We start from the raw sequence: 22,283 nt of genomic DNA on the forward strand, positions 1-22,283 counted from the left end.
CTCACCCACCGATCACCTTCCCCAGCCCGATCCCCTCCCCTTTCCCTGCCTGGCGACGCCTCTGCTCCACCCCGCCGCCTCCTCCATCAGCTAGCGCCGCTGCCTACTCCGTCCCTAGCGCCACCATCCAGATCCATGCCGCCTGGTCTCCATCTTCAACGCCCCGAACTGTCCCCGGTACTCCACCTACGAGCAATGGCGGCCTCCAAGCGACGCAATGGCCTCCCCAGCGGAGGCGCTGTGGCCTCCAAGTGGTGTGGCGGCCTGTCATCGCAACTGAAGGAGTGCCTGCCATCGTTGCTGGGGCTGAATCCGTGCATGGGCTACCTCACCAACACCAGCGTGTCGTCGCCCCCGGCGGCGTGCCGCGCCGGCTTCAAGTCCCTCGTCCACACCGCGCCCATCTGCCTCTGCCACTGCCTCAACGGCGACATCAACACGCTCATGCCCGCCACCCGCGCCCATGGATTCCATGCACATGATGTCCCTTATGGGCTCCTTCTCTGTCCCGCTCCCGCTGCAGGCGCTTGCCCAGTGCTCATGTAAGTGTTTTCAGCCAATAACTCCTTATTCCCATCTGTATTTAACTACCACTGTTTTTATGCGTTTACGTCAGAACCTTATTGACCCCTTTTTAATGTACCGCCATTGAGGGCTCCTGCGGCACCTCCATCTCCAAGTAATCAATTCTTTCTTCTCCCTTGTGGTCGAGTTTGATTGTGTTGTGATCTTTACATTCAGTGCTCTGAACTCTGTTTGGTTTTCCGCAGAGTCGTCACCATGAAAGGCAACAAGATGCACACAAGTTTCTTCGTTTAGAATTCTCATGATTGTCTTGTTGAGGTTTGTATGGATTGTTGGTGTCTTTGACGTAACTCATGAAATGCAGAATTTACCATGCACATGGATATAGCTCTATAAGGTTTGTGATTTTTGGACTGAAAGCTCAAAATTCTAGCATTTACATTTGATTCCTTCCAGAAATTTGTAGTCTCTTGAATTGCTAGGTTCTTGGAATAGTAGGGAGTAGTCAAGTGTGGTGCCAGATTTTTATAAAAGGGTCCAGTTCTTGTGGCATTTGGTGTTCCTTGGTGAAAGTCACTGAACATCAGCTCCCCTGGTTGTTGTCATATTTTCTACGATTACATTTCCTTGTGTCATATTTAGGACAAAAATGCCCTTCTGAGCTAAAGAAGTTTGCGCGTTGTGGATTGAAGAAAACAGAAATAATATATGTTTGCGTAGCTGTGAGAGAACAGTCAGCAAAGATTTCTATGTGGAAGTGCTAATTCACATAATATGGTGGAGATGAAATGCATCCTTAATAATCTTCATCTGATATGTTGTCCAAGGAGAAATGAATAATGATGAGTTAATTGCAGATGTTTTTTTTTCATGATTTTAACACGTATGTTCCGTACCTAAGTTTGGTGTTTTGTGTTAATGTTCTATATAGCATGACCTGTCTGAGTTACTAATTGGATATCTGATTTGTGTGACGGAAGACACATGCACTGGAAGACAATGCTGGGTGCAGTAAAAGAGTTGCTGGAGGCGTATAAGACGGTTGCCACAACTATGCATCGTTGCTAAGCATAGAAGAATAAATGTTGCATTTTTTCACATCCTTTTATTATTCCTGTTAAGGTAAGGTGCTTAAAGTGTAAATAAGGTTAGGCTCTTTCCTGTCTCGGTGTAAATCGGTGCTAGAGCATTGTGCCCGCATACGAGTATCTTCATATAGTCTTCAAGTGATAGTGTGTTCGGATCTTTCCTGATATTTGTGTGATATTGGTATCTAATGTGTGTAAGTTGTTTTCATGATTTATTATATCTTTTCTGCTTATTATTATGTTTGCCCGAGGTAAGTTGTACGGAGTAAAGAAACGCAAGTGTTCCATATGTTCAGGAAAATTAATGATTTTTTTTATGAATGAGTTCGTCGATCTGTAACAAAACAGGGTACATATGAAAGTGAAAAGAATTAAATGCCGTGGCAACGCACGGGTATTGTGCTAGTAACTATCGAATATCTAAAACGACACATAACATGGAGTTGAAACGTCCAGGTTTGTACCGTGGCTTGTGTACTCTTTTTTTTTATAGCTTTCTTGCTGCTCTCTGTTTCTGATCGCACATGGTGGATGTTGGATAATGCTGGAGCAGAAGAAGCTTGAGTAGGAGTTGCCTGAGGAAAGCAATGTGCACCTGGAGGCAGGGGCAGCAGGGGCTAGAAGTTCCTCCTAACGTGTTAGTAATTTGACCTCACTAGTTTTGTGAGATTTTTTTTTAACTAAACCTTGATGATTAATTAGGTACTTTGGTACCCAGCCCCCTGGACCTGGAGACACATCTTATTGGCTATCCTGCAAAGAAGGCCTGGTTCTATCACAAGGAGGCAACAAATCATGCTTATGTTCTGTTCCTCTTAAAATGTGAAATGAATTGTTCCATCCAAAACATTGTTAAATTTTGCAGTCATGCTGGCTCTTGGAACACCTGTTCAAGGCACAACTTCAACGGCTATTCTACAAATCAGCCCTGGTCCTGTCACAAGGAGGTAAAAGATTGATGATTTTCTTCACTTCCTTTGGATACACGATATATTTCTAACGTTGTTGTATTTTGCAGTCAAGTTTCTTTGCCGTCCTACAAAACAGCCCTGGTCCTATCGTAGGGAGGTACAAAATAATGCTTTTTATTCAATCTCTTATACTATTTGATTAGCTGTATTGTTATGGACATTGGTGTATTGTGCTGGCAACTTGCTCTTGCAATGGCATCAGAAGGAACACCGGGAAACCCTATTTCTCCAGCAAGACCTATTGTGAAGGCTGCAAAGAAGATTACACCGAAGAAAAGAGCATGATGCACTGCACACTGGAGAATGATGCTTTTGCATGGCCTCAATTTGTGCCATGGCATTCCACTGTCTCTCGAGATTTCCTTTTTGTCTGATGTAATCTATCCGAGAACCTATGAGTATTATGCTTGCTGTGTTTGTAGTGAGATATGGACTCGATTTCAATTAAGGACGCATTGAGCTCTTTTATTTAGGATATTGAACTCTATGGAAGCTATGAAATGAAGATGTCTCTTCTCTTGTATATTTATTGTCATCCTCTGTACATTATTCATGTGTTATATATTTACTGTCATCCTCTGTAAATTATTCATGTGAAAGTGCTAAAAAAATGAAGAAATGTCATGTCGAAAATTAATTTTGGTGAAATTGCTGGCATTTGAAAGTGTAAAACTGCTGAAAGTTCTTTTCAAAATTGCTGCCATTTGAACACTATAAAGACTTTTTTTTCTCTCTCCGTTGATAGTTACGACAGTGCACATCTATAGAGCAGAGAAATGTGGTAATTACAATAAATTCTGTATAAGTTGCATCAGAAATATATTAAAAAAATTGTGTCAGCAATCTTTGATACCACAGATAGAAAGGACATCATGCAAGAAGAATAATACCTAATGAGTGATATGAGAAATAGATCAACTTGAAAAATATAGGAACTGTGAAATGGCAAAATACTTGGGATGAAAGAAATACTTAGAATAGCTGATAAAAGACGCCTAAAGCTAACAATTCAGAGTCTACTAGAAAAGACAGTGATAATTGAGATAAATCATAAGACACATGAAAATGTCCAATGTTGATCTGGACAGATGCATGGTCCCTGCCCGGAACCCAAGCTCGTGGCTGCCTGCCCCGAATCGTGCGCGCCGAAACCTCCTCTGGCCAGCCACCACCACATCAATGTGCATTGACCAGGCCGTTTAATCAAGCAGTCAAGGGTTACATGTTTTTGAGTACACATTTGTGCTAAACAACAAGATAGTCATGTATTTTATCCCAGGTTATTTGCAGGGGGAGATGCTACAACCGACAACACGATAATAAAGTATATCGATAACCACAAGCACAACCTATCATATCAATTACCAAATACACAACTGTAAAGCACAACCATCAATGTACATTGACCAGGTTGTTAAATCAAGCAGTCATGGGATACATGTTTTTGACTACACATCTGTGCCAAACAACAAGATAGTCATGTATTTTATCCCAGGTTGTTCGCAGGGGGAGATGCTACAAATGGCAACACGATGATAAAGTACTATATCAATAACCACGAGCACAACTTATCTTATCAATTACCAAAAGCACAACCATGACAATGACAATAAGTATATAGTAGTAGCACAATTAACTTAACTTGTCCCTGATCGACCAGCGACAGCAGATCGGACACAATAGTAAGGTTACGATACATCACGGACATTAACAACTTTAATTAGTCTCGCATGACAGAAACATGGACACAACAACTTATGTAGTTTCTGCAGAGGGGATGACAATTAAGCTTGTGCCCTGCTTCAAGATGAAAGCTGCTGCACCTTCTCCTTCCAGGCCATGAGCTTGCGGACCATCTCCTTGTCGCTCCACGGGTCCTCCACCACCTCAACTTGGGCGTAGCCACGGGTGTCGTAATCCTCCAGGATCCTGGCCTTCTCGGCTTCCGTCTCCGCTGTAGCAGCAGCGGCGCCAGCCACGATTGCCCGTAGAGCATCAGCGCCGGGATCCGTGCCGTCGTTGAGGTAGTCGAAGCTGCGGATTTGGGGCCCCGCATCCTTCTCCTTGCGCAGCCGATCGATGTACTCCCGGGTCACCGTCCACATCTTCGCCTTCTTCCCCGCCTCTGCCTTGTCGCCCTCCGCCACCTTCTGCGACTTGATCGTGGCGTCGCCGCTCGATCCGGACGCAGTCTCGGACCGGCGGTGCTCTTTCATCGCGGGCTTCTTTCCGGTCGCCAACTTGATGTCGTCGCCGCCGCCGTCGCCGCCGCCGCAGCTCGATCCGGACGCAGGCTCGGACATCGCGGCTCTTGGTGATCTGGTTGGGACTTGGGAGGCCCAAGGAGGCCCAAGGAAGCCCATATAGTCGACCAAATCCTAGTCTAGTCTGTTTCGGAACGGATCGGGTCACGTTTCGTATCGGTGTCCACGCGTCTAAAAAAAATCCAACATCTCCAGCAACTGGTTCACGTGTATATATAATAATAATAATCCTTAATAATAAAATTATGAAGGTTTCTTTGGTCGTCGTTCGTCGTGCATCAATTTCCGTGCATGTTCTGATTTTCTTCTCACACTCCATCGAATTTTTCTTCTCCTATATTCCCACAACGCTGTCCTCCCGGGCCGCCGCCGCTGACTCAACTGCCCATGCCGCACCTCCCTGCGGTGACCACTAGCTCTCGATACGTGCCGGCACCGGATCAGATTCCTGTGCAAGAGACTGGCAGAGAGGTCCCGGGCTGACCGGTGCTGTCCATCGCCGCGTGGTTCCTCGTGCACTGCACCACCCCCGTGCTTCGTGACCTTCTTCTGACGCCAGCCACGGCCAGCGGGCGGCGTGGACTGCGTGCCATGTCCGTGGCCACGGCTGTCAGCATCAGCCCCGAGCTGTTGTTGGCGGTGCGAGGGAGAGCGCCAGGGAGGAGAGCCCCCATACGTCGGCGTAGAAGGCGGGGGAATGCGGGACGCTGCCAAAGGCGGAGGGGGAGATCAAGAGGCACGCGTGTTGGGGGCTTGGGTCTAGGGGCAGGAGTTGGCAACGGATCTGTTTGCCTGGCTGAGCATAAAGTGGAAGACGAGGATGTCCTTGACGCGGGTGGCCTGCACGAGCTCCGACAGCCTCGCCGCGAAGATGCCGCTGGCGAAATTGTTTGCCCCCGCGATGGGCGCCTAATACCTCCTCTTCTCATCCCTTCCAAACGTCCGCAACCCAAGAAAAAACAATCAGCTCCCTAATCGGCAAGGCGTTGAACATCTGAAGCCTGATACCTTTGATGATATTTTGTTGGCATTATTCCGATGGTTACACGTGTGCATAATTGATGAAAATGAATTTTTATGGCACTGACATTAATTACGACTCACAATAATTAATAAAAATGATTTTATCAATATGCAAGTAGAATGGACGAGCGGAGTATTTGTTTTGGGGTAGCGTGCATATGGTTTATTTCAATTGTGTTTTGTGCTTTGTTCGTCGGTAAGAACATTTGATTAAAATACAAGTGGGAAATAGAACACGGCTGTGTAGATAACACACATATGGAAAATAAAACACAGCTGTGCATATCACGCTTGACTGTACATTTAGGAAGTAAATGACACTTTGATTAACACCCATTATTTCATTCATTTTGGTTGAATGTTCAATTATATTGTTACGTTTTGTTTAAACATGAATTTTCGGATGCATATGTTTTGGCAACGCACGAGTAATGTACCAGTATAAGAATATGGGTACGGAGAATTTGCTTCTTTCTCTTTTGGAGAATCTGCTTCTTTTTCTTTTACTGCTCCCGCCAAATCATGAAAAATGTCGCTAATTTAATACAAAATTATCATGAATTTTAGGAAGTAGAATTTTTTAAGAAATCTAGCGAAGGTGGGGGGGGGGGTGTCTATTAACGCAGGCACACGTAGAGTGGGTGATGGGCTTTAATTATTGGCCGTCTCCACCTGTCATTTTCCATTTTTATCTTTTCCGCAGAATACATTGGTGGCTTGGATTTCCGAATTTAACCGTGAAATCGTTGTCTGCTCGTATTCGGACTCGATCTCGTACGCGTATACACCGAGTCGGACTTAAGCACAACCAGTATAAGTGGTGAGGCACCCCTGCCGCTTCTCTCCACCAGAAATCAATCGAGCAAGCAAGCTCAAACAACAATAGATCCATCGATCATACACAACCAGAGCCCTTTCGAATAACCGAGAGCAATCCGAGCAGATCAAACATGGGGTGCAGCATGAGCCGTCTCGCCAAGGCCACCATCTCGATCGTCATCCTGGCTCTGCTCCTCATGCCCGGCGCCATGGCGGCCGCTGCGGCCAGCTTCGACGCCTCCCGCAGCCAGCACCTACCGCTCCCTCGCGGATACCTGCGCGGGCCGGAGAGTGTCGCGTTTGACAGCGAGGGTCAAGGTCCTTACAGTGGCGTCTCTGACGGCCGCATCCTCAAATGGAACGGAGACAAGATCGGCTGGACCACCTACGCCTACGGTCCTGACTATAGCAGCGAGGCATGCACCGCGTCCAAGCTTCGCCCGGAGACCGTCACTGAGAGCCATTGTGGCCGCCCACTCGGACTGCAGTTTCATCACAAGTCGGGAAACTTATACATAGCTGACGCTTACAAGGGACTCATGCGGGTTGGGCCTACCGGTGGGGAGGCGACGGTGCTCGTCAACCAGGCGGATGGTGCGCCTCTCCGCTTCACCAACGGGGTTGACGTTGACCAGATTACTGGGCAAGTCTACTTCACCGACAGTTCCATGAACTACCAGAGGTCTCAGCATGAGATGGTTACCAGGACAGGGGACTCGACGGGCCGTCTCATGAGGTACGACCCACGGACGAATGACGTTACCACATTGCAGTCGGGCATCACATACCCCAACGGTGTCTCAATCTCTCATGACCGCACACACCTCGTGGTTGCGTCTACCGGCCCCTGCAAGCTCCTAAGGTACTGGATCAAAGGGCCCGACGCTGGCAAGACCGAGCCTTTTGCCGACCTTCCAGGTTACCCCGACAATGTCAGGCAAGATAGGAGAGGTGGTTACTGGGTGGCCTTGCACCGCGAGAAGAACGAGCTTCCGTTTGAATTCGGTAGCCATCTCCTTGCCGTCAGGGTCGGACGCAATGGAAAGGTCCTTGAAGAGATGAGAGGACCTAAGAGCGTGAGGCCGACCGAGATAAATGAGAGGGGCAACGGCAAATACTACATGGGCTCTGTCGAGCTGCCGTATGTCGGCGTAGTTACACATATATAGGGATCCATTTAGTATGTTTAGTTTTTTTTTCTTATCTTGGTCCATAAGTGTGGTTTATATCCATTTAATCAATAAATTAGCATCTGTCTTCCCTTCAAATGTTGATATTCAGATGTGCTATTTTAATTTGTGTTATCTTCTTGTTGGTTGTCACCGTGTTCTCCTTCTGCAAAGGAGCCTTTCCCTAACATGTTTGTTTATCTTCTTGTTAATTGTCACCGTGTTCTTCTTTGGCATAGGAGCCTTTGGACGGTGTCATCGTGGTGAGGATCACGAATGATTTCTGTATCACAACGCTTTTTTCGTTTATGTACATTCTTCAAAAGAAGCAGAGCAAAAGTATTGTCTTCGGCCGTGGTTTCTGAATTTCTGAGTAGCTGACCAAAACAGAGCACAAAGTAAATCGACTAACAGAACACCGAAGATTTCTTTTACGTTGACTGTGAGTATAGAATAGGCTAAACACGTAGAAATGATGTGAAAGAAATGTCAAGATTTAGTGAAGCGATTCTGTGTTCTGTTCTTGTTACCACCTTTTCCATGGGCAGATGAAGTCACATCTTAATACTAGCTTGCTGCTGCAGCCTGCATGAGGTTTCTGAGCACAAGTTTGATGGCATTTCTTTTCCTGCAGTCTTTTTTCGTCGAAAGATCCAGTAATTGCTGGCTTTTCTCTACATTACGTCATCACCCCGGGGGTGTCAAGACTCAAGAGAAGCCGTGGCGAAGGTCCATCAATTGATCTGTTCTTCCGGCGCGAAAGAGACAACAGCCGCCGCCAGAGCTTGATGTATTCCTTTTTTAGTCTTTTCCTATACTCTGTTTGTAATTATCTTTGGTTGTCTCTGCAGAGCAGATCTCGTAGTAGAGAGGTCCTGGAATGGGGAACCGCAAATTTTGTAGTGCTTATAAAAAATCACATGGAAACTGCATTTTTAAACTTGAAGAAATAATCTAAAAGAAACACCACATGTACATGTATTTGTAAAGTTTGAAGTACAAAATTCTTCTCATCTTTGGGTTACACGAAAATGATGTGAAATGCAAAATGTATCGCCAAATAATAATAACTATGAAATATGTTTTCAAATATTTTTTTTTGCCACATGTACACGATAATTATACAACACGGACATGCACTTCTATCTACCCAAATAATAAAGGGAGGAACACTTCCTTCGTCGTCGTCCATCCGTGAGTTTTGCAATTTTTCCTTCAATTTTGTATTAATTCAACCCACGGTTCAAACTGGACCCCGCCATCGTACCTACGGAAGAAAGGAAAACCCACCACCGCTGCGCCTCTAGTCCTCCACTCCTCCTCCTCCTCCCGATCTCCCGTGGTCGCCGTCTCCCTCCTCCTCCTCTTGCCTTCCCCTCCGCCCGTCGCGCCACCTCTGCTTCCCTCCGCCCGTCTAGCCTAGTGGGCTGAAATAAGCCCGGCTCATCGCTGCAGCCATCGCCGCCGTGCTGGAGAGAGGTCGGGGACGCCGCCGCCTGCTTGTTGCGCTGAGAGGACCGTGACAGAGAGAGGGGGTCGGGGCGGAGCTGGAGGCGGAGAAGCCATACCGCTGGACGGCCAAAGATAGAGAGGGAGAGGCACTCTGGGACGTGCCTGGTAGCGGAGAGGCCGGAGACGAGGGGCTTGGCTGGCGGCGGAGAAGGAGGAGTTGAGTGAGAGGCAGTCAAGGTCGTGGTCTCGTGGGGGATTGGGGATCGATGGGATGGGAATTCTCTCGATCCAGATTAGAAACAAAGGTTACAGGAGGCCAGCAGGGGCTGGGCCAGGAGAAAAAGGGAAAATAGAGGATGGGCCTATGCAGGACGGGGCCAAACCGAAAAGATATGTTGAGAAATATAAAATAGTAAAAAAAGTTGTCAAATGGACTGTGCCGGACCGTGGGATCGAGACTGAGGCCCAGGCACGACCCGACAAGGGTTGCGGGCTGACATGACCCGTTTATAATCGTGCCGGTCCCAAAACGGGCTGCGCACGGTGGGGTCGCGGGCTTTTTCAAAAAGCTCGGCCGTTGGCTAGCTATAGTGGGGGTTCTCGCTTAGGATTAGGGTTAGACATAGAAATAGAGAGTTGGACTGCTATAGCAGGCCCGTAGGGGTTATGATGGGCCTTAAGTTTTTGGGCTGCATGCGCTATTCTGGGCTCTGTGCTAAACTGGGTACGGGTCGTGCATTACCAGACCAGGACCCGGCAGATTGATTAGGGACAGAGGCAAGACTTTCATCGATCGGATGGCCATGATAAACAGTGGCACCAGGCACACGACATGAAATTACATCATTAGATTAGATGGCCTAATTATGTTAAATACAAGTAGGGAATAGAACAACGTCTGCGCAAACAACACACATGTTATACTCGATTGTACCCATTGTTTCGTTCATTCCGACTGATGTCAAATTATGTTTTTTTCTATAAACATGAATTTTCATGTGCATGTATTTAAGAGGCCGTGTCAACGCACTGGCACTGTACTAATTGTGTATATACATGGCCCGTGCTTTTCGGCGAGGCCCGACTGCCCAGCCCGAGGCATAGCCTGTGCCGCGCTTGGATTTCGACCCCACGCACCCGGGCTGGCCCGTTGGCCATCTATACATGTGCACATGTTGGCCATCTATCTACACACAACTGGTACGGTGGGTAACATGCAATGTGTTTTTCTTGGTGAAAAGTCCGTCGCCGAAATTGGATTCATGCAAATTCGGTGCAAGTTTGGTCCTCTATCGCATGATCGATTTACCATTTTGATTCATTTAGGACTGGTTTATAGTCTTTTTCTTCATGCCAATATGAATGAGCTCAAAATATATATGAGAAATAGAGAAGAAACAAACTTCTAAGATGGTTTCGGAAAGCCTAGGTACCCCGTATCCCGTTAGATAATCAAAGGAGTTAAAACACCAAAGTTGGATATTTCCCCCTGATATTTTCCCCTAAACTACCATCAAGTTGGATAATCAAAGAAGTTAAAACACCAAAGTTGATTGTAATGATTGAGTAGCTAAAACGGAACGTAACATGATCACACGGTACTAGCTTAATATTACAGCCTTCCAAGCAGCTAGTTCTGTTATCTTTATGGAACCATGGTCTTGAAACCTTTGCATCAATTGGTCCTGAAACGTGAGAGTATTTTGCAAGTCAAATAAAATGATACTCCTCCGGTCAATAATAAGTGTCGTTGATTTAGATGTACAAATCAGCGACACTTATTATAAATCGAAGGGAGTTTTTATTTCTTTAGGCACCTAGTCTATACACCACGTGCTAATTGTGTTGTGGAACAACCGGAACATTTTATTTTATTATGTAAACTTAGGATTTTAAAGACCTCATGTTTGTTCATCACTCCCCCACACTTGAGTTACGCATCTATTCTAGTTTTTCAACTAGTTTCTACTGGTTTCATGGTGAGTGATGGGATTGGGATGAGAGGGACCATGATCATATAAGTTGGTATGACACCTCAAGCTTGGCATGGCAAGAAAAAATGGTTAGATTCAGAAGGGATTCTATGCGTCTCACTGACATATGGGGTGCACATGTGAGTGACTCCATGTGAAGGGACAATAAGTCAGAGGTTAAGTGTCCAGTTAGATTAGGTATCCAAAATGCTAGAAGTCGACGACAAGAGTTCGACTACATAGACACCTCATGGGATCGAGTCCATCACATTCTTCCGACACCACCACCTCGCTAGCACTTTGTTTTGTGGAGAGAGGGATTGTGGTTGGTCTCTCGAATCCAAGACCCTACAAGCCACTTATATTAGAGGATGTTTTTCAACAAAACGTAATGTACAAAAAATATACCCGTGATTCAAGTTCGGGGATTCTAAGTGGGGCACGTGCCCCACTTAGTCCTCCCGTGCGGCGTGTGTATGGGCCGTCGGATCCTCTTTCTCCCGATCTCTGTCACTCCTCCAGACTCTCGATCCCCTTTCTCTTCTTCCCGTTTCTCCTCCCGATGCCTCTCCGTGCACCTCCTCCCCAAATCTCCAGCGAAGCATGGCACAGGCCGGCGGAGAAGGCCGCGGCTACGGTGTAGGGCGCAGCCGTGCAGGGAGTGGCGGCGGAGAAGGTCGGCGTGGTGGCGCGGAGAAGGTCGGCGAATCCCCCGACAGGCCAACATCCCAACCTCCCTCCCCTCCCCCGATTCCCCCTTCTCAGATCTCCCTCCTCTCTTGCTTCTTGATCCTCTCCGGCACGGAGGCAGACGGCGGCAGGACGGCACCGAGCGAGGCTATGGCTGACGGCGCACGGCTATACAGTGCCCGAGCAGCGGGAGCATTGTGGCACGGAGGCAGGGGCGTGATGAAGTGGCTTGGAGGCGGCGCCGTGCAGGGCTGTGGTTGGCAGCGGCGATGCATGGTGGCGCGCGTGTGGTGGCGACCTGTCGTCGTCAGTCGCTGGCGCTTGGCGGTGGCACATAGCTCGTCAACTGACGAAGTGGCTGAGCAATGCGATTTTGAGGAGAAATTTCCACCACTGGTTCAAGAGCCTTGTCAGCCGGCTTGTTGATCTGGTGTTCACATTGGTTAATTTGTGTACTCTTCCATGACGTGCTAGTTCTTTGCGAGGCTTATGAGATGGTAGTAGCAATGGTTAACGTGTGTGCTATTGTTTGAAGCTAAGCAGCATGCATGATTAAGATATTGTGTGTGTTTCGGATGAACATATCTAGCCTAACACGGGTACATTTCACTTGTGTTTTGATTGCGTGTTACACTGCCGATAAGTGTGCACATTTAAATTGGTTGTTGAACGATGGTCTTAACTGCCATATTGTTTAGTCCTAATTACCACATTATTTGGTCTTGATTGCCATGTTCTTTTGTCTATTTCTCATATCGTGTAAGACCTAGTTTTTTTTTACATAGCTAAATTGCCATTTTTTTACCCTAGTCATCAGTTTATTTTATCGTAGTTGGCATTGTATGTACTACCTATTTGACATATTTTTACCAGTGATCAATTACCATATTATTTACAGTTAATTGCCAGTTTATTTGGTCATAATTGCCATGTTGTTTACACCGCCAAATAGTCAAAATTAACCAGGCAAGTAGGCAAGTCATGGTTAAACCCATGAGTGGGTACAACCGAGAAAAGTCAGGTAAGCAAGGATAAATCGGCAAATATGAACACTTAATGTGGCTAGATTAATTAATCTGGCAATTAGACAAAGTTAACCTGGCAATTAGGTGTGGATAAGCCGGTAAGTAGGCATGGACAACCTGGCAAGTATATACAGTTAGCCTGACAAGTAGACATGATTAATCTGACAATTAAATGTGGATAAGCCGGTAAGTAGGCGTGTACAAGCTGGCAAGTAGATACAGTTAACCTGTCAATTAGATGTGGATAAGCTGGTAAGTAGGCATAGACAAGCTGGCAAGTAGGCATAGTTAACCTGACAATTATACACAGTTAACCTGGCAAGTAGACACGTTTAATCTGGCAATTAAGTGTGAATAAGCCGTTAAGTAGGCGTATACAATCTGGTAAGTTGACACAATCAACCTGACAAGTAGGTGTGGATAAACCGGTAAGTACGCATGAACAACCTGGCAAGTAGGCATAATTAACATGGCAAGTATACACAGTTAATCTGGCAAGTAGACACGATTAACCTGGCAAGTGGAGACAATTAACCTAGCAAGTAGGCACATCTAAACCGCCAAGTAGGTGTAACGATGGTATCTAGACGTTTTTTAAGAATAGATACATTCATATTTGAAATTTTTTGGAACCAGAGGGATACATATAGTAGGGATACATATAGTAGTGTAACGATGGTTTCTTATTTAACGGGGGTAAATGATGGTTGATGTGTTCTCGTTAGATGCTCGGAGCTCAATTTTTCTGAAAAATGGCATGCAAAGAGATATGCGGCTGGAGTTAGGCTGAATCGCTGTTAGGCTGGCTCTAAGCTGGGCCTAGTTCACACGATCTGCTGGGGTGCTGCCAAGCTAGGCTGGCGCATGCGCATGCGCGGAGCTGGGTGCAAGCGGGAAAGCGGGCGGGCGGGCACGCAGTAGGCGCCGCTGCGGCTGCTTAGGTGGGGCACGCCGCTGTGTAGTCCATCCCATTCAAGTTTGGCTTACGAAGAAAACAACACACGATATGAGTGGAGAAAAAAGAGATGCGATACATCAAAATTACAACAAAGAATATCACAAGAGGCCATGCCAAAATGCATATGCCAATTAGGATGATAACTAAAATCTTTAATTAGCAGCAGATCATGTATGACGACGGTAGATGCCCGGTGTCCATAGTAACGATCATGGCACCCCATCCGAACTACACATTAGTTCTGCCTTATCAAATTTAGGGACCGGCTACATTTTATTTATCTGGAGTGAAACGCATGCAACAAAAAAGAGGTCACCAACTCTTTTAAAAAAATCGTATTTACATGTGTCATAATCTCTACCATATGAACTATCCTGCCAAAATGAGAATTTGTTACACTTATATTTTCTTTATGAGGAAAACCAAAAGAGTAACCTCGAGGTTCTTTTTCGCTTTGCCAAGATGGGGTGGGTTGTATGCACGGCGATTTGGACGTTTTCAACAAAACGGAGGTATTTTTTGGTCAAATGCGCGTAGGACACCGTTCATACACGCAGCTCTATGTCGTAGCCGTATTTTCCTTCCTTTCTCGCCGTCTTCCTTCTCTTCTTTCCTTTCTTGTTGGCAGAGAGAGGAAGGGGACGGGTTCGCCGCCGTTCGCCCAACCCCTGCCACGCGCCAGCGGCGATCTCCTACCTCCCGTCCCCTTCCCGGTCGCCGGCGGCGATCAGCCGATCATCGGAGCGCCACCCTCCTAGCCAGTAGGGTTTTTTTTTCTTCCCGTCGGGGTGCGGCGGCAAGCCCCCCTCCCGATCTACACATATATCCGTCCGCGCCGCGTGCGTGCGGGCAACCGGCCCCGCTCATAACCCATCGGCCGAGGTCCTCCGCCCGGGGGCCTAGCACGACCAGACCCCCTCTTCTTCCTCCCCCGAATCGCTCCGCCGGCCGCCTCTTGCTTGTTGCCCCCCCCCCCCCCCACACCAACTACCGTCCGTGCTGCTGTTCAATCATCTGTTCTGCTAGGTTGATCCCGATACCTGTCTGTCGTTTTTTCCATTCCGCTTTACTGTTTGATCGCCCTGCTAAAATAGTAGCATCACCTGTTGAATTATTGTGGCTCAGCTCTGTTTGTGAGCTTCGTTCTCGTTTCTGTGGAGGCAATGGGAATCGTGTAGTCTGTGTGGTGATCAGTAGCATTCGCAGCTTTGTAATCATGGATGTAATGCACAAGCCTCCTGCCCTCGATGCATCTGTATATCCATGGATGCTGCCTGCTGTAGCCGTTAGCTTCCATCGAAAGAGGAAATACATAGTTGCTCAGTAGCTGTTAACCAGTAATCGTTAGCAGTGGTCTCTTGGTATTCTTTGTGTTTCTAGCTCTGTTGGTCAGTGATCACTAGCCTACTAGAAAAGGGGGCACATTTGTCGTTCAGGTGGGGGAAATGCCCGATAGGAGTTAAATCGCTTAAATTGGAATCCTGGCAACAGATTTCCTTAAGAGTGGCAAACGTCGAACTGCATCGTTTATAATAATATATCCTTAAATGCTACTCTTTGAGGTGCAATATACTCCCTCCATCCCATATTAAGTGACTTTCTATTACATGTATCTAGACGCCTTTTAGGCATAGATACATCCATATTTGGACAAATTTGAGTCACTTAATATGGGACGGAGGGAGTACCATGTTATCCCTCTTTAAAACCTTCCCAAACTCTACTTCTGAAAAAGATAAACCCTCGAGCATCACGAGTACCCTTTCATAAAGGGGTTGGGTCTGTGGGAATCCTTGCTTGATCCCTTTACCGTGTTAATAAATATTTCTGCGAGCTAAATGATTATTTCTTGGTTATCTGGGTGAGGGCATTTAAAAGTTTGTAAAGTTAACATGATTATCGATCTACTAAGTTAACTACCTTTGGTAACTACTTACCATCCTTCGGCTATCGTTTTTTTGTCTCCTAACATGTTCGGTTGGTCACAGATAATGGTGTTTATTCATTGCCTTCTGGAACAATATGGGTTGGCTGACCAAATTTTTTAGAGGTTCAACCCACAACATCTCAGAAGGGCAAGATCAAAGCAAACCGGCAGAAGAGACCGTATGGAATGAACCCTCCAGTTCCACTGCTGTGAATGTAAGTACTTCATTGCGATACACTTGCCCCCTCAGCAATAAAGGTTCACTGGTGTTCCACAGTGCATCTCGTTTCAAATGAAACAATCTCATTCTTTTATGAGTAAAATGCAATAGAAGTCACTGCACTTGGCCGGCCATCTCACTTTAGTCTCAATACTCGCGAAATGCAGTTACTTAATCAGCATTGAATACAGTGGGCTTAATCACAAAATGCAGTTTTAACTACTGTACTTAATCACAAAATACAGGATGGTTCCCACGCTTGCCCTTTGCCCACGCTGGCGACATTGACCGAATACGTGGCATTGAATACGTTAGCTGGCGTGATTAGGCCACCTCATCGTTATCATTATGATATTACATATTTGTCATCTGTCATTGGTATTGTGTAACTATTTCCATTTGCAACTATTTCCCTAAGTTCTAGTTTGATGATGTCATTAATTGCTTCGTAATACAATCAGCTTATATACCGTTAGTCATATTTAAAATTTAGGTTGCAAATAGTAGTAAAGTCCCATGTCTTTTGGTATGAAGCTGATCCAATTTTTGCATTCAATATAGTATGCCCTTTCGGAATTTGACAATGAGGATATTGACCGTGCTATAGCACTTTCTCTATCAGAAGAGGAACAGAGAAAATCGAAGGGAACAGGTTAGTGTTGTATAATCTATTACTCCTGCTACTGAAATGCTCATTGTCTGGAAAAAAATCTGAAAATACCGGGGCTTGTATGTCTCTGGGTTGTGGGTGGAAGTAAAACCAAATATTAGAGGAGAAACAGCTCCAATGGTAATAAAAGAGGAACATTCATGTGGTTATTGTTTTGTTATGGCAACTAATCCATCAATATAACAAAGTTTATTTTTGAAGATAGACTGGAGAAAATTTCCATGCAAATTTTATTGATCTAACGTAATAATCAAAAGTCCTGGGATAAATATTTGCATGTGTTGCTGTGCTAGTCTTCGGTTTGTAACTGAGACCATTTTCGGAATATTATTACATTAAAATGTTATATTTGTCTGGATTTTCCTATCAGGCTATTTTACCTCGCTGTATTTATAGTCTTCCATGCCATTACACTTGAACATTTCAAATGAATCCATGCATTTATTTTGTAATACTTTCTGCTTTCATTTGTTTTTCCCTTTTAGGAAAGGATCAGCATTTAGATGAGGATGAGCAACTTGCAAGAGCTATTCAGGAAAGTTTGAATGTTGAATCACCCCCTCGTGCTCGTGAAAAGAGCTCACACCCTCGTGCTCGTGAAAATGGCAGTGCCAACGGTGGCAACTCATATCAGTTACCACTTATGTTTTCTTCTGGATTCAGGTTCGTATTGTATTGCTATAGTATCCTAAGATGCTTTACGTGAACGTGCTATTTTGAGTTGATTGATGTGAAGCTATGTTACACGGAACGGGGATACGAATACGGGGATACGGATACAGGGATACGAAAAAACGGCATTTTCTAAAAACGCAGTTACGGGGATACGGCGAGTATATGTATATAAGGTAGGAGTAAAAAATATGAGTATACAATGTTATACAGGGAGAGAAAATTGAGGTCCATTAAGTACCTAATCCATTTTATTCATGACTAATTAGTTCGAACAGCAGCACGAGACAATAGATTAATACTTAATCGGATGGAGATGGGAAGGCGAGAGGCAGCGAGGCTGGATGAGCACTGCCGTACCGTACTTGATCGGATGGAGATGGAGACGCCATTCCCTAACAGAAGAGGAGCTTACTGGAGAATGGAGATGGCCAGCCGAGCGCTGCCTTGATTGATTGAAAATGGGAAGGCGGAGAGGCAGCGAGGCGCTGCCGCGCGCCGCCAACGGCGTGGAGAGCCGCCCCTGATGGCTCCGCGATCCGCCACTGAGAACTGCAAGGGTTCGTGTGTCCTGGCTGTGGACTGGGCCGCGTGATGTTCTGTAACCGCAAGGCCTCAGCAGTTTCTCCTTTAATTTTTTCTTTTATTCGAAGAACGGAGCAAATGCTGGACGGACGTATCCCACGCGTTTTGGGGTGTATCCCCGTTTTGGGCCGTATCCGTGCAACGTAGATGTGAAGTGCCACATCATTGAACTGCTACGAGAATTCCCTGGAAAAGGAAGTACTATAAGTAAAATCCATAGCCATACAAGCAGCATGATATATATATTTTTAATATAGCATACTTTGTTCTTTCTCTTGCACATTTCATGTTGACGTTGGTAATTAGTTCCCTGGATAGCATATTCTATGCAAGAGCTTCACTCATATATCCTAGTAGGATAATGTGTCTTGAGTGAGAACTTACATTCAGCTTTTCAATTTTAGTTTGCATATCCACTAGAATAATTCAAAGGTGATCTCTCATGATTTTTTTTAGAATCAGGTCTGTACAGCTTAAGGTGAACTGAGTAGTTTTTGTCTGGGTTTTGAAAACAACGCACTTAGTAAAACTTCAAAATGCCCCTAAAAAATAATGCATATATGGCTTGAACTTTAGAGCTCCAACATAAAAGTGAAGGAAAAAACTCTTCGGACTTTAAGGTTGTTGTGGTTATTGGATAAACGATCGCATGTAAGTATTGACGTGGGGAATGCACCATAGGGTGTGATTATATCTTTACCAGAAGTGTCTTGGGTGTGTGAAATCTGCCAATGCGGTCAAAAGAAAAGAATATGAAAATGTGATTGATTTATTATTTAAAGCATGTTAGGAGGATGTTATAATGGTCCAAAACACTCCCAAGATTTCAAGCATGAATGGAATTATGGTAGGTGTTCTGTACTCACTATTTTCTAATGTGGCATGTACTTCTTTACTCAGGACATGTGCTGGATGTCACAGTGAAATTGGCCATGGGCGTTTCCTTAGTTGCATGGGAGCTGTTTGGCACCCGGAATGCTTTTGTTGCCATGGTTGTAGTCAACCAATTTATGACTATGAGGTAGCCCTTTTTAGTTTCTTTACTTATTATTAAGCAGTTGCATTAGTATATTGACCTTAACACAAAAACATGCAGTTCTCCATGTCGGGAAACCATCCATACCATAAAACTTGCTACAAGGAGCGCTTTCACCCAAAATGTGATGTCTGCCAGCAATTTGTAAGACCCATTCATTGCTCTGTTGTCATTTCATATCTCTTTTGCATTACAGGGTTCTCTTTATTCTATATTTCACATATGCAACATGTGATAAATAAATTAATTAAATATTAAATATTTATCCAAAAGATTACTTGGTTGTTCAATGAAGTGAAATTTTCCTTTGTACTCTATGGTTGCAATGTTTGCTCTTGTTATTATTTGATTATATGCATGTTTTTGCTCATTTCTTATTGCAATCCTGAACTCTGGAAGCTTGTAGTTACTCTTTGAAGTTTTTGATTTATGGTAACAGCTGGCTTTTATTTTTGGTTTTCATATGCCCCATCTTACAGTTTTTTCTTGTTCAGATTCCTACAAATACGAATGGCCTGATTGAATATAGGGCACACCCTTTCTGGTTACAAAAATACTGTCCATCACATGAGGTGGATGGCACTCCAAGATGCTGTAGTTGTGAAAGAATGGAGGTATGTCCATTTATCATGTCTGGTTTCAGGATATTTTTTTTTATGCTAGATAAGTTGCTGTCTGCAAAATATGGATCAGTTCACTCCAATATGGGTTGTTTATCAGCCGAGGGAATCAAGATATGTATTACTAGATGATGGTCGTAAGCTCTGCTTGGAGTGCCTTGACTCTGCAGTGATGGATACGACAGAGTGCCAGCCTCTTTATCTTGAAATACAGGAATTTTATGAAGGTCTGAATATGAAAGTGGAACAGCAAGTCCCTCTGCTTCTGGTAGAAAGACAGGCTTTAAATGAAGCCATGGAAGGAGAGAAGACTGTACGTTGATCATTCTGAGCTGAACAGCCATAATTTCCCCCTTTTCACTTTACTTGTTTTAAATTTTTTTGTTTCTGTGGAAACCAGGGCCACCACCATCTTCCAGAAACAAGAGGCTTGTGCTTATCGGAAGAACAGACTGTCAGCACGGTAAGTGCCTCCAAGCAAAAGATAAATGTGTTGATCATCATTTAAGTCCAAGTTCTACTCAAATTCTATTGATCTGCTGGGTTTCTGGCTGGTAAAATAACATTATTTTTCAGATATTGCGGAGACCAAGAATGGCTGGAAACAAAATTATGGAAATGAGAACAGAACCGTATAGGCTGACACGTCGATGTGAAGTGACTGCAATCCTCATTCTATATGGTCTCCCAAGGTGAGGCATTACTTTTCTGTTTCATGATGTTAGGAATTTCTCATAAAAATAACAATGTCAAAATTGGCAGGTTCTAATTGAAAAATAATGGGAACAGGCCTTTCCAATAAAAAGGATCAGTTACCAAAATAAATCTGTTTCAACTGATTCATAATATTATTCCTTTCACGTTTGGCAAAAAACATGAATGCATGGACTATTTGAAGGTATTCTGGGCTAAAATATGAATGCATGGATTTTTGAACATATTCTGGGCTATGAACATACTGAAGAGAGCTGAAAAAAACTGGAATCTTGTGCCTCATCACTGTACCTTCCCCTTTTAATTAAATCATTCATCGTGTCATCATTTGCCTCTTCTATGTTGGAACGTAATGAACCCTGAATATATTGACACGACTTTGCGAACTTCTAACGAGTTCTTGTTTTGCAGATTGTTGACAGGTTCAATTTTAGCTCATGAGATGATGCATGCGTGGTTGCGGCTTAAAGGTTGAATTATGTTTTCTTTTATTGATAAAAAGATAGCATGACCCATAGTATACTGAAAGTCCAAGTGTAGAAATGAAACTTAAAAATACCATGTCTTTTTTATCACTAAAACAGGCTAGTGACTGTCATTGAGCTGGTACTCAACTTCACAGTCACAGGAAGTTTTATCTTAGCATTGAAAGCACATTTAGCAATGAACCTTCTAGGACTTTGGTTACAGTAAAAGACTAAAGGGTTCATGATACCCACTATAAGCTAAAATTCGCCGCCTAGAAGTTAGAACACTCGTACCAATCCCGCTGAGGAATGAAAGTATGTTTCCTGCTTCTTATATTATGTCTGAGACTACCATGGTCACACATGATGACATGGATGAGTACCTTTAGAACCAAGAAGAGAATTAGCAACAGAACCACTCATAGATTTTATTGGCTTGAAGTCCGGTCATCTTAGTGTCAAGACTGAGCCAATTATTGCTAATTCTCACTTAAAAAGGTAATAGTCATGAGTATATTGGCAATCACAAAACAATCAACGCTTCGTATCTACCATGAGTTTGCTACTATCATTTAAGTATCTCTTGTCTAAAATAGAAAAAAACAATATACTGTTTTCATGCTAATGATGAATATGTATTCACAGGATACCGTACACTTAGTCCAGATATAGAAGAGGGCATATGCCAGGTTCTTGCTCACATGTGGATTGAGTCAGAGATCACCGCAGGATCAGGCAGTAATGCTGCGTCAACGTCCTCATCATCTACGTCTTCAAAAAAGGGTGGAAGATCTCAGTTTGAGCGAAAGCTCGGTGATTTTTTCAAGCACCAGATTGAGTCGGATACCTCCGTGGCCTATGGAGACGGTTTCAGAGCCGGGAACCAGGCCGTTCTTCAGTACGGTCTAAAGCGCACCCTTGAACACATCCGGCTCACAGGGACCTTGCCATTTTGAAAATGCCAGAGAGTGACCTTTCGGCGGAAGTTATATACCGATTTGTCATTGAGAGTCCATTTACAGGAAAAAGAAAGGAATTTTGAAACGCACAAATTGTACAAACAGTATATTAGATGAATTGAAATGGCTAGCCTGACCAATCTCTTGTATGGAGACCAAAGTTGAAATGGAGACGCTGGTATTTGTTGCCTGGCACTAAAAGTTAATAAAGAAAATACACGCTTTGTTCAGTTTATTCACACACCTCTATTACTTTTATATTATGTTATTAATGTGCTTTCTACAGCCTCTACCCTGCAGTAAATAGAGAAATACGGAGTGTTAAGGTCCCAGACCATCTGGTAATGTGCTTTTTCTGTAACTGCTGCCTGTAGACCATCAGCAGAAGCTTACTGCATTAATGCTCGAACAAATGGCTCTTATCAGGATCTAGCAACATGCAGTTAGAACATGATC

At 44.5% G+C, this 22,283-nt stretch overlaps 3 protein-coding genes across 6 annotated transcripts; all 3 read left to right on the forward strand.

Annotated features, from left to right (window-relative positions):
- On the forward strand, nt 1-3,107 carry LOC100842515. 2 transcript variants are annotated; one of them, XR_002961318.1, is made up of 6 exons: nt 1-542; nt 1,506-2,069; nt 2,167-2,250; nt 2,332-2,560; nt 2,632-2,681; nt 2,787-3,107. XR_002961318.1 is itself a non-coding variant. In XM_014895500.2 (2 exons), the coding sequence occupies exons 1-2, from the start codon at nt 136-138 to the stop codon at nt 636-638; spliced, it is 429 nt and encodes a 142-aa protein (XP_014750986.1). In that variant the 5' UTR covers nt 1-135; the 3' UTR covers nt 639-679. The 2 variants fall into 2 exon arrangements, 1 of the variants encoding a protein (XP_014750986.1); XM_014895500.2 differs by lacking the exons at nt 1,506-2,069; nt 2,167-2,250; nt 2,332-2,560; nt 2,632-2,681; nt 2,787-3,107 and adding an exon at nt 617-679.
- A 3,714-nt stretch (nt 3,108-6,821) lies between these two features.
- Nucleotides 6,822-7,859, forward strand: LOC100842819 (protein STRICTOSIDINE SYNTHASE-LIKE 10). Its single transcript, XM_003580905.1, has one exon. It carries the CDS (start codon nt 6,822-6,824, stop codon nt 7,857-7,859), a length of 1,038 nt encoding a protein of 345 aa, XP_003580953.1.
- Nucleotides 7,860-14,394: 6,535 nt separating this feature from the next.
- On the forward strand, nt 14,395-22,062 carry LOC100839054 (protein DA1). Of its 3 annotated transcripts, none has more exons than XM_024455734.1 (12): nt 14,395-14,469; nt 15,946-16,099; nt 16,666-16,756; nt 17,260-17,437; nt 18,932-19,052; nt 19,128-19,211; nt 19,562-19,681; nt 19,761-20,000; nt 20,088-20,150; nt 20,264-20,379; nt 20,813-20,871; nt 21,514-22,062. In XM_024455734.1, the coding sequence occupies exons 2-12, from the start codon at nt 15,980-15,982 to the stop codon at nt 21,822-21,824; spliced, it is 1,503 nt and encodes a 500-aa protein (XP_024311502.1). In that variant the 5' UTR covers nt 14,395-14,469; nt 15,946-15,979; the 3' UTR covers nt 21,825-22,062. The 3 variants fall into 3 exon arrangements, with proteins under 3 accessions (XP_024311502.1, XP_024311501.1, XP_010239622.1); XM_024455733.1 differs by lacking the exon at nt 14,395-14,469 and adding an exon at nt 14,527-14,983; XM_010241320.2 differs by lacking the exon at nt 14,395-14,469 and adding an exon at nt 14,529-14,983 and having other exon boundaries at nt 19,788-20,000.
- The last annotated feature ends 221 nt before the right edge of the window (nt 22,063-22,283 follow it).

The sequence above is a fragment of the Brachypodium distachyon genome, chromosome 5, assembly GCF_000005505.3.
Source record: "Brachypodium distachyon strain Bd21 chromosome 5, Brachypodium_distachyon_v3.0, whole genome shotgun sequence".
Taxonomy (NCBI): Eukaryota; Viridiplantae; Streptophyta; class Magnoliopsida; order Poales; family Poaceae; genus Brachypodium; species Brachypodium distachyon.

Excerpts from the sequence above, each read along its gene's own strand:
- LOC100842515 (XM_014895500.2), top strand. The coding sequence starts at position 136 with ATGCCGCCTGGTCTCCATCTTCAACGCCCCGAACTGTCCCCGGTACTC. Across the intron at positions 543-616 it reads GGCGCTTGCCCAGTGCTCAT|AACCTTATTGACCCCTTTTT; the intron begins GTAAGTGTTTTC and ends CGTTTACGTCAG.
- LOC100842819 (XM_003580905.1), top strand. The coding sequence starts at position 6,822 with ATGGGGTGCAGCATGAGCCGTCTCGCCAAGGCCACCATCTCGATCGTC.
- LOC100839054 (XM_024455734.1), top strand. The coding sequence starts at position 15,980 with ATGGGTTGGCTGACCAAATTTTTTAGAGGTTCAACCCACAACATCTCA. Across the intron at positions 19,053-19,127 it reads AACCAATTTATGACTATGAG|TTCTCCATGTCGGGAAACCA; the intron begins GTAGCCCTTTTT and ends AAAAACATGCAG. Across the intron at positions 20,001-20,087 it reads CCATGGAAGGAGAGAAGACT|GGCCACCACCATCTTCCAGA; the intron begins GTACGTTGATCA and ends TGTGGAAACCAG.